Source organism: Amblyomma mixtum, chromosome 1 (assembly GCF_055824585.1).
Source record: "Amblyomma mixtum isolate Tamu chromosome 1, ASM5582458v1, whole genome shotgun sequence".
Classification (NCBI taxonomy): domain Eukaryota; kingdom Metazoa; phylum Arthropoda; class Arachnida; order Ixodida; family Ixodidae; genus Amblyomma; species Amblyomma mixtum.
In genome coordinates, this window is record NC_143012.1 from 2,042,083 (window position 1) to 2,054,133 (window position 12,051).

General features: G+C 49.4%; 1 protein-coding gene across 1 annotated transcript in view; it reads right to left on the reverse strand.

Moving 5' to 3' along the window:
* LOC149365230 (phospholipid phosphatase 3-like) overlaps positions 1-11,046 on the reverse strand; it is a 53,814-nt gene extending 42,768 nt beyond the window's left edge. The window contains exons 1-2 of the mRNA XM_089541152.1: positions 10,733-11,046; positions 10,018-10,097 (exon numbers count right to left, since the gene is read on the reverse strand). Coding sequence (XP_089397278.1) covers positions 10,018-10,072 — 55 coding nt within the window. The 5' untranslated portion in view covers positions 10,073-10,097; positions 10,733-11,046. The remainder of the gene's footprint in view (positions 1-10,017; positions 10,098-10,732) is intronic.
* Between the last annotated feature and the right edge of the window lie 1,005 nt (positions 11,047-12,051).

A 12,051-nucleotide genomic window follows, 5' to 3' on the forward strand; every position in this document is an offset into this window, starting at 1 on the left:
AAGCTATACTGTGTCCAATGAAGGCAGATGAAAGCCAGAAAAAAGAAAGATGAATTACAGGTATTCCAACAGAGGACAACCAGAACTGCGGCAGTGATGCTCCACTTGGGGAATTTTAGGGGCAAATTTTCGGCGAAGAGGGGCAATTCGTGTGTTTTCAGGTGGTTTTCAGGAACCCAAATTGTATCTCTTTCTCTCTTTTTTTTTTTAACTGCTGCTTTTTCCAGAGAGCAGAAATACAGGGAGTTTATTGACCAATGAAGGAATTTTCGATTGTGGCATGAAACATCACTGCAGAAAAGCTTCGCCCCCGATTGAGGCCCCTGTGTCGTCTCCATCGTGTGCTGCTTCTCCGCTTACTTCAAGTGCACCCGGATAACCGACCCTCCAACGCATGCCTGGATTGCTATCCATATTAGCTCTTCAGTGCACGTGAAAAATATGCGAAGATTTGGCGCGCGAACCACACAATACACTTCTGCATTAATATATACATAATTACGTTCCAAGAACCGTCTCAAGGCCTGCCTACCGGTTGCCGTTTGCGAGAAATACTGAGGATTTAGACGGAGCTATTTTATATGCACCAGTATGCACGTGCACAGGCTGTTCTATCAGCCAGCCAGAATGACCGCATAGTAATTCGTTAATTCAAATCACGCGACAGTGGTGGAGAAATGCAAAGCCGAAGTTAAGAAAACTTTCCAATGACGTCAAGAAGGCTTCCAGTTCGCTAACTAAATCGACGAGACGAAGTGCTGGCGCGAACCCGCCGATAGGCACACAGGAGCGCAGTTCGATAATAAATCGCTGGAGAGTTTGAACGTGTTCGAAATTTGCGAATCCCGCGTCACCCTCCCGTTGGAAGCACAGCCTCCGCGCTCAGCGCTGCTCGTGCAAGGCTGCGCCCTGACTGCAGAGGCCACCCCGGTTTCACGACGCACGCAGGGCCGCGTATGCACTGAAGCTACCGCCCCACTCAGGCCATCCGCCAGGTTCAGACAAGCGGGGCTTGCGAAGAGGACATTTACGAAGCTCGCAGGGCTCGTCTTGCATGCGATTCCGCTCACTATCAGGCGCCCGTATACTTCAAGACAAGCGAAACGAAAGTCGGTCCCGTGCAATCGGCACCAATTTGTTCCTGGTTGATGTCTCCACACGTGATGACTTCTTTGGGGCTTCAGACAGGCACTGTGGCAGACACTTCTTGAGAGCTCTCCACCTATGCATAGCTCTTCAATCGTTGCAGTTAAAAAAAAAAAAATGAATCAAAATATAGGCACCTCGTTGAGAAAGTTTCCGGAAGTTCCGATTCATTCATTCATTGAAGCTTTCAGTTACAATAATTGAGCCGTGATTTCTTTTCTCCGAGTTTTGAGCAGCCCCACCACGTTCATATCAATGCCGCAGGTGGCCTGACAATCAGCTGACCTCAAATATTGGACCAATCAGCGCCCAGGATGCCGAAGCACGCATGGCAGGTGAAATTTCCCAAATGTTAGGATTAAAATTCTCTTTCCCAAAAGTTAGTGATGTGAGCTTGAAAGACGACTCACAGATGTGGCGCATGCTGCGAGGGGAACGCCAGGCGAGAGAAGCCAGGGCGAAACGACTTCGTGAGCTGCGACTGGTCATGTTTCCGCAAAATCCCAGCGTGAAGGGGACGGAGGTGTCGCAAGGCCTTGCGGTTATTCTGCCGGCAATTGCCCCACCACAGCGACACTTAAATTGACTGCATGCAAGAGTGCGCCACAGATGTCTGACACAATACTCATCAGTGAGCCATGCCATCATTTAATGCAGGAAAGCTTTCGTTTGCAGGTGTCGCGCGGATGGCGGGAGCAGGCTTCCCAAAACAGATTGTGGTAGCTATCGCTGAAAGCATGCACCGCAAAAAGAAAATTAAGGCAAAAATGAATGAAGCCGCAGATGTTAGAAGAAAAGCTGAAGACAGAAAGAAGCAAAAATGGCTGTCATACCGTACATTAATAAAGTATCCCATCGCTGAAAAAGACAGGATCTCACTCCACTGTCAAAGTCATATTTTCGGCCCCCACGAAACTTGCAAGACTGCAAAAAGAGCTGCCCAGTAAACCACGAGATTGCGAGATGCACAATACACCACCACCAAGAGAAGTTTGTGAACTGCAAAGAAGGCGCAGTGTGCCATTATCACGCGGAAATATCGGCCTACCTGGCCGATGCATGAATGAGCATTTGGCCGAACATTATCGCAAGGTGGGGCAAATCAGTTATGGCAGAGCATTGTAGTTCGTGCGACGGGTGCGGTCCCATCTTTAATGGTAATATAAGTACTCTCCATTTCCTGCTGAATACCAACAGTTGGAGGTTCCTTTGCAGTACCCGCTCCGCTCGTTCTGCCCGCCTCCCAACGTTAGCCACAGCCCGATATAGTTATGCTCCTTTCATTCGGCCCCGTCTGCCACTGCAACCAGGCAGGCAGAGAGGAGCGAAAAAGGGGGCCACCAGAGTGAGAGCGCCAATCAGCCGGCAAATGCGGGCCGGTCCGTGCGGCCACCGCTTTTCCCTGGGGTGGCAAGTTGATATAGTACAGCCCTCCTCCTTCCCCAGATAGAAAATTAATTTCACACAAAACGAGATAAAGGCAAGACAGGAAAGCTGCATTGCAGCCCCCGAAATGGATGCCGTGGGAACATTCTCGGGTAAAAATCCAATGCGGCATGCACATGGCTGAGTCATTGAGCACGGCTTGGTCTGGTTGGTTGGTTTATGGGGTTTAACGTCCCAAAGCGACTAAGGCTATGAGGGACGCCGTAGTGGAGGGCTCCGGAAATTTCGACCACCTGGGGTTCTTTAACGTGCACTGACATCGCACAGTACACGGGCCTCGAATTTCTCCTCCAAAGAAATTCAGCCGCCGCGGCCGGGATCGAACCCGCGTCTTTCGGGCCAGCAGCCGAGCACCATAGCCACTGAGCCACCGCGGCGGCTACGGCTTGGTCTCAACGAAGGAACTTCAACTACAGCTTGCGCAAACATGGTTAGTGCTGCTTATTTATTTATTTATTTATTCAAAATACCTCACGGGCTCCGACTGGAGTATTATGTGAGGGGGGTTACATAACTGGGGTGGGAAAAAGAAGCAAGTAGAACATGGTTATTTTAACATCGTTATACAAAGAACAAGGAACCAACCAGAAAATAGAACTAAATTGAAAAACGCACTACAGAACACACTTCAGAAGAAAATGCTACTTATTTTTTCTTTGAAAATAACATGATCTGAGATGTGAACAATGTTGTCAGGAAGACTATTCCAATAAATGATTGCACGGGGCAGGGCTGATGAGTTGAATGCAGTGGTCCTTCCCGAAAGGCGCTTAAAACTGAGGTGATTATGCAATCGGTGAGATGTGCGGGCCGGTTTTGTAAGGGGTAGTGTGAAGGAATGATGGCTGTACACAATTTTATGGAAGAGACAAATAAGTGCTATTGTTCTGCGAGATTCTAAGGATGGAAGGGATAACGAAGCCTTAATGTTAGTTATACTGGAATGTCGGCAATAGTTGCGAGAAATGAAGCGAGCGGCACGATTTTGTACGCGCTCTAGGGAATTAATTAGGTACTGTTGGTGAGGTGACCAAATGGAAGATGCGTATTCAATTTGAGGGCGGACGAATGTCTGATATGCGAGCTGGCGTGTGGAAGAAGGCGCACCTCTGAGATTACGCTTTAAATAACCTAATGTACGGCTAGCTTTGGCAGCAATTTTTTCTATGTGGGTTTTCCATGAGAGATTAGATAAAAAGTGAACGCCAAGGTACTTGTACGATGACGCAAGAGTGACTCTCGCCTCTATTAACTATTATGGATCTGTCTTAACGGCAGCTGTATATAGCGCCAACAGATGCGGGCGAAAAATTGCTGGCGGTTTAGAATTGTTGAGCGAGAGCAGGTTTTTGCAGGGGGACGCCAACGCCACGTAGACTGAGGTGTCCCCTGACCGAGGGAGCCAGTTGTGGGCCGTTCCTTTCGTGAAAAATCAACGGACTCTGCAACGCTGTCAACGCCAACGCCAGTGGACCCAATGAAGGCCGCGGCCCATCTGTTCTGTTTTGTTTGTTTGGTTTTTGAGGAAAGGAAACGAGGCAGTAAATATCCCAGCTTGGTGGACATCCGAACCACGCTGTACGGGAAGGAATAAAGGAGGGAATGAGGGGACCGCTCCTCCACTAAACTGCGGACCTTGGCTTGACTAGGCCAGTTAAGCTTCGAGGAAAAGAAACGTTCTGTTCGTTTGAGACATCAGAGTAGGGACCGATTTCAGGGCGCTTCGCCTCCTCCCTGTGGCCGCCTCCGGACAAGAGCATCCATTTCTGGACGAACGTGGGTTACCCTGAAGTGCACAGTCGCGACAGCAGACGGCGCACGAGGCGTTACTTGCGTTCCCGAGGACTACGCGGCGCCCCAGTGAAACCGAAGCCGCATTTCGAAGTTCACAAAGCTCAGGTGCACGCTGATAAGTAATCGTGGGCTATATGTAATCTCGCTGCATGGAAAATCATACAGGACCTTCCTATGTAAGCGTCACACGGAATCTTCTCATCCTGTGGAAGCTCCCCGATGGACGGTCATGCGGAATATCACCACAAAAACGGTCGTGTGAAAGACCATTGCATTACCAATTGGTCAACGGCATATCTTCGCAAGAAGAAAGTGACATGGATGGAGCTCCTTATTTGAGAGGTATCATTAGGGACGTCCTCGCATACGGAAGGTCATATGGAAGGTTACTTCATTTACATCACCGGAAAAAGGTGTTGCTATGCAAGATGCGACAAGGAAGATCATTAGGGAGCTCTATATTTTACTGACCACACAGAAGCCTCCTAATTGTTACATGTGAGCTCCCTCAATGGAAGGTAATTACATAAAAGGTTATATCACTGTATCCCGATATCACAAGCGTATATCACACTATACCACAAGCGTCAAGGGTGCTGGTGCTGCTTTGTAAGAAAAGTGCGGAGAAGCGGGCGACTGCACTGCGCGAGGAGAGCGTGCATCTTTGTGTTGAGGCATGGAGGGAAAAAAAAACTGAGAAGGGAGCGTCCGGCGATAGCCTTGAAGTCTAGTCTTAACAAGTAAAAATATAGTAATAAAAAAAGAGTTATTTCCCCCGTGATCACGCCACGTGATAACGTCCGGTGAAATATGGACCCACTGCGCGCGCGCATGCGCGGATTAGCGCGGCAAACTGACTGTAGATCAACCTCCTTGCTGTAGGCGCCCCGCGCCACAAGCCGCGCATACGCGCATACGCGCGCACTAAAGCATACCAGAACCAAAACATAAAGGACTCTCTGGGAGAGCGAAAAACTGAGGGAGAAAACGGCTTCGTAAACACTCGGCTTGCGAACGCTGGCCGCGTGACGTCACGCTCCCTCCTTAGTTTTTTTTTTTTTTTTCCTCCATGTGTTGAGGCATCATGGACTCTCCCTTCATCATTTATCCAAGATTGAGAGTGGAACCGTTGAGACGATCAGAACCTCTTCATCGTTAGAGACAGGCACACGGCCGATAGGCAGGGGAAATGGGTAGGATGGTGGCGTTTTGAAGAAATCCGCAGCTGGCTTAGTATAAGAGGAGGGCTCAACTGGTGGTTTAGTTATGCGGCGTTTGGCAAATCTTTGTGAAACTTGTCACGCCATGCTGATTAGTGGGGCTACTGTGTTACAGGCACGGCACGTGGCAGCCGTATAGCAGTGCATGGGACGTCATTACAAATGCTTACTCTAGGAAAGCGTTGAGCGCTAGAAGTCTGTAGACAGACATATCGCCTTGATTATCACGTGTTCCAGCTATTCATGTCAGAGCCGTTGTGCCTTCCAGTGCGACGACCGCACTGAGCGGTTTGTATCACATACAGCAAATATCAAGTTTAAATTATCTAAAAAGCGTTGATTTATCGATAGTATACAGCAGTTGAAGGAATCAATCATGCACGCGGAGTCCTTTGAAAGCCAGTAAACTCCATTTCCATAGTTCCACCTTCCGCGACCAGGACAGCGGCGACATCATACAGTCACGTATATCGCGAAGCGTATATCACTGCGCCCTCGTCGTTGTCACAAAGGCGATACATTCGCAGAGGGTCGTTTATCTGGGGACGATTTATGCGTCGCTCATAGAGCGGGGTGGTTTGAATCATGTTTGGGGTGGTTTGGGGTGGTTTGAAACATGATTTGAATCATGTGTTCAGGGCCTTTTTTCGTCAAAAAAATGCATGGTTTTCTTATCCAAAATTCCTCGCTTGGGGAGTGTGTGTGGGGTCGCCCTCCTGTTGGTACTACAACTACTGTTGCGCTAGCGAAGGCAAACAGTCGCGTTTGAGATCTGCGAGTCGCTAGCCTGGTATCCAATGGGACGAAGGTTCGCTTTGATTCTAGAAAATAAACTTCACCCCACCGCGGTTGTTTTCTCCAAGAAGACCCGATCTGGACATTTACCCTTACCTCAAATTGGGCATGACAACAGAGGGGAAAATATGAAACAATTAGAGTGCTCCTTATCGACGACCCAAGAGGATGAGCTTCACTACATGAGTGACCCCAATATAGAGCCTTCATTGATTACGAGGAAGCATTTGACTCAGCAGAAACCTCAGCTGGCATGCAGGCATTGCGGAATCAGGGTGTAGAAGAGTGTTATGTGCAAATATTGGAAGGTGACTCGACAGCTGCCATAGTCTTCCATAAGTCAGCAATAAAATTTCAATAAAGAAGGGTGTCAGGCAGGGAGACACGATCTCGCCAATGCTATTTACCGCCAGTTTACAGGAGGTATTCCGGGGCCTGAATTGGGAACAGTTGAGGATAAGTGTTAATGGAGAATACCTTAGTAATCTGCGATTCAATTACGACATTGCCTTGCTAAATCACTCAGGAGATGAACTGCAAAGCATGGTCAATGAGTTAGACAGGCAAAGGAGAACGGTGGGGCTCAAAATTAACATGCGGAAAACTAAAGTAACGATCAACAGCCTAACAAGGGAACAACAGTTCGCAATTAGTAGTGAGGTGCTGGAAGTAGTAAAATAATGTCTACTTAGGACAGGTAGTGACCGCTGATCCAGATCATGAGAGGGAAATAACTAGAAGAATAAGAACGGGATGGAACGCATATGGCAGGTTTTCTCAGATCATGAATGTCAGTTTACCAATATCCCTCAAGAGAAAAGTACACAACAGCTGTATCTTAGCAGTACTGAATTGTGGGGCAGAAACGTGGAGACTAACGAGAAGGGATCAAACTATGGAAAGAAAAAAATTGGCTGTGGTTTGACCAACGGCCACCCCGAGCAGAATTTCGGAAGCAACGGCGCGGCAATTGCAGCGGCGGCGGCATCTCAGGGGGCACTTTGACTGTCTAAAGTGCGTAAAGGCGAAAGCGTTGGAAGGCAAGATAACCGCTGGTCCTTTAGGGCAACGGAGTGGATTCTGAGAAGGCAAGCGTAGCAGGGGGCGGCAGAAAGTTAGGTGGGCGGATGAGATTAAGAACTTTGCGGGAATATGGCGACCGCAGCCGGCAAAGGACAGGGTTAATTTCAGAGACACGGGAGAGGCCCTGCAGTGGGCGTAGTCAGGCTTATGATGATGATGATGATATGAGTGACGGTGGTGTTGACGTGATTGCTGTGCAAGCAGTGACGTGAAAGTGTGCGCGATACCACTGACTCTGGGCTGTACAAAGCCTGTTTCGGAGAAAAGCGTCCAGATAACGAGTGCGCCGTAGAGGTCGACGCTTACGGGGCACGTTGGCTCTTGGGCACAGTGAATGTGGCGTACGTGGTGGCGAGCCTCGTGTGACAAGAAGGGCCACATAAAACACCACCGAGGAACAGTGCGGTCTTTGCTCGGATGTAGAAAGTTTGTACAAGTATAGAAAGGGTGACGATGACTTTTGATAAAACAATAAACCTGAGCTCGCGTCTACTCAAAGCGTGGTCACGTGACTATTAACAAGCAAGCAAATAGGACGACACACAAACGCGTCCATCCGGCGAACTCATCCCAGAAAGGTAGACGCACTGAGAACAGATCCACGCGAGAGGCACCTCAGCTATGTTCGGAGCAGATGAATTCATTACAGAGCCGGATGCCGATGTGACCTTTTTTGACGAGACAGCTGCTGTCAGGCCGTCACCGAGGGGGAACGTCCGTGTGCCACTGAGTAAATGCAGTGCCAGCTACAGCGGTTAGGCCTACCGGGTAAGGCGTCGTGCATACACGAAGTCTATTTTAGATAGTCAGGCCCTCGCACGTGCTCTGGTTGATTATGAGGTTGAGGAGGGTGTGAGCTACCTGTGGGTTTAGTCCGGCTATTGCTCCTCAGTGGACAAAAGTCTGGGCGCCTGTCGTGCCGCGAGTCACCTGACTGGCACGACACGGATTGTCGTTTCAGTCGATTTTATGCGTCCTTTATTTTCCGATTCGTTGCTAATGACGGCAGAGGGAAGAGCTGCGAAAAACGTCCGTGCTTAAGGAGCAGCTAGTCGATAAACGCTGAGTGGAAAGCGGTCATTAACGCGGAACCTTAGCCGCCGCGTCGGCGAATGACAGGCATTGAAAAAAGTACCATAAAAAGTACCAGAAAAAAAGAAGGTCATACAAACGCGCAGATCAAGTATGCACCTCTGTAGACGAATGCGTAGGAAAACATGCATCACCAGCACCGCGTATTCATACGAACCTTATTGCTCACGAGATTTGTGGCATATTGATCATGTACAGCAAACGAGAACTGCTGCACATAAATACTATAGACTTATCTACTATTCATACCCCATACACAATACTGCTCTTTGGTGTACAACGACAAAAACAAATATGTCCAAGCAAACAAAACCTCAAAATAGGCTGATTAAAATCATTTCTGATAATCCTTCAACATATAACAACGACCTTCTGCTGAAAAAGTTTGCTTTCGTAGCGTCACCCAATCGATACAAACATCGCCTGCGTAAAACGTTTTGGAGCCAACCGAAATAAGCAACAAACTCACTGTCACACTTCGCAAGTTTACGAGCCAATACTCATTGTCAAGCACGGTATCCTGAATTCTGGTTAGTGCCTTGTTCACGGACTAATTATGGTGCGGAAATGTTCTGTACAACACCCCTTAAAAGTTTGAAATGTTTCAGGGAAAGAAAGGAGTTGTTTGTGTAAAGCTTTTTTTTCTTTTTCTTCATTTGTAGAAATACTCGCATACCTAATGGTGATTGTGCCTATGATATATTTGTACGAGCTTTGTTGATATTGTACTTATTAGTGTTTCACTGAATGCGCGTCTGATTGATTGTGGACATTTTATTTCTCTTTGATTACCGTGGAAGAGGTGCTTATTGCTTCTCTTTATGAAATATGTACCGACGCTATGCTCCTGTACAGGGGATGGGAGCTGGTCAAGCTGCATAAAAACAGCTTTTTCTTCCATCTCTTCATGTACGACACATGGAAATGAACCGAAATACAAATTAATACTTCGTAACACCATGCGAAAAATGCAGAAAGGTAGACCAAGCACGAGCTGAGAGTGGTCGCCACGAGACGCTCTGTAAGGTTATGTAAGGTTATGTCGCCACACGACCCGCCCAGGTGTAAGGAATTGTGGGAAGCGACACTTGTGGCTTACCCCGCATGGTGCCCCGGTGCGACAAGTACCCCGTCCAGCTGTGGTTGGCATTAAAACAATCGATTGCAGCATGCCGTCTGTCAACTAAAGCAACCGCAAAGTAAATCGCAATCACCCTTGACGCAACTGCCGCAGGCGTCACCGTGAACAAAATTAACGTGGGTATGATCTGCGTGCTTCAGCGAGGTTAAATGGCAAAGAGCCATTTGAAAGCTTCCGCTATTAGCCTTTTCATCCCGGATCCACCACCGCCCGACCACCGAGATGTCACGTTTAACAGAAGGCAGCTCGCATGAAACAGCAGGTACCGCTCTCCTCTGTAACGGTGAAAAGGCAGCTTACCGAGGATGAGGCCGTACGTGAAGACCCTCTTCATGATGCGTTTGCCGGTCGGCATGGCTCGATGAGCAGTCCACGTAGACCTGTGACGACAAAACAACCACACGAGCTGAAGCTACAGCGAGCGGTTGCGGCGCCGTTTCGATGCTCGTCTGCTACGCTCCTCGCGTCGTCTGCTTCGAAAGATGCAACGCGCCGTAGCGCCCTCTAAGCAGCGCGCGCGCAGACAACCCCTCTCTCACACACAGCTGCGAAACACCGATATATAAAAATACAAATACATTTTTTTTTTCCTTTCCCCTACCAACCCTCGCGCCCGAGCAGCTACAAGTGCTACCAGGATGTTGAAGGTTATCGCGAAAGAAACGGTGCGTGACACAGGTTCTTTCAAGTCTCAAGGTGCACGCTTATTGTAAAACCTCGATCACATCACGAGGAAGGACACCGCGGCTGACGAAATCGTGACACAACCGATTTCTACCACGAACGTCGGCGACGCTTTCAGCTGTTAGTGTCCGCGGAAATTCTTCCGAAAAGCAGCGTCCGAGACAAAGTTACTGCCCTCCTTTAAGGGGGGGCCAAGCGTGATCCCAGCATTCCGATTCCCCCATCCTGATTGAATACCGTGGGAAACACAGCCGTTTCTGGGCAAACACAGAGCGGGCAAAGGGGGTGGGGCGGGGAAGCACGCCATCTCTGAATCACCACTTGCACTCACCGTCGTCTCAGCTGCCTACGCTACGAGCCGGCTGCGCTCAGGGCTACCACGGCAGCTTCCGTCTCCGCCGATGCGGTCAACGCACCGCCGCTGTCCGCTTCAGCCATGGACTTTCGACGACGCGGCAAAACTGGGAAGAGTAGCGACTGCGCCCTTGTCTTCGCTCGAGGAAGAAACAGACCACCCGAAAACCCTGCTTCTTTTGCTCGTTCGTGGGTTTCGTCTGGCACGCAGCGACCGCACCAGCGCGGCGGCACGGCTCGGGAGGAGGAGCGAGGAGTACGCTACTGACGCTCCGCTCACTCTCGTACTCGGCGGCCATCTTCAGCTCGCTCGTAACGGCGACGTCTTCATGACGTCACTCTGACGCACATTGCCCGTCGTCGCCGGTCGCTCCGTCGGCCGGCGCGGGGGCCAGTGTTTGCAAATAGGCGCCGCTGCCACGACCGAATTTGTGCTATTTGCCGCACGGACCGGCTGTGCTGAGCTCCAGGCGCGTGGGGGTGCTGTCTGTTTTGTGTTTATTGGATGGCAGGCGGCGGGAAGGATCTGTCACTCCGCTCGGAAACTAATCTCGCGCTAATGTTGCCTCTGACTCTGGAGGCGCGGCAGCTCACGTTTCACCTCCTCACCTCCATCCCCGTCATTCCGGGGAAAAGTGCAGAGGTGCGCATAAATAAAGGAGGGAATCTCATTTCATGCAACGCTATGGGGTCTCGGCGCGGTTGCGCTGCACTATGCTACTTTGTGGCGTTGGAGTATGTTTTCCACTTTCCGGCAGCGCACACGTCCATGTCGCGAATAAAATGCCCGGCCAATATTTATGCTATAGAAGCCATCGGCCTCACTTGGCAGCACTTGAGACTCCGCTCATTGAGTTGAATGCGCATAGCTTTTTTTTTTTTAAGTAAAATTCCAGAACACCCCCTTCTTTTTTACCGATAAAGGCAAGGAGAAACTGAGGCTGGCCTGCACTTGATAGATCATCGCGTTATACTTACACCGAAGACGAAGCTTTATTTGTGAGCCAGAAAATAGACGGAAAAATGAAATACAGGTGCCGCATACAACAGCGGCCGATTTCGCGAGCAAACTGCGGTGCGACAGAACCGACAGTTTTCAGCGCGCGGGTCCCTGGGGCTAGGCTGCTCCGCAAACTGATTAGCAAAATGGTGGATACCTTTCGGGTCTTGACGTCATCGGTTGGAATGCCATGGACAATTTCTCAATCCATTTTCTCAGGCGAACAAACACAAGCGTACAATCAATGTACGCGGGAAGTGCGAGGGAATCTGTTTTTACTGAGGCCGAGAATTGGA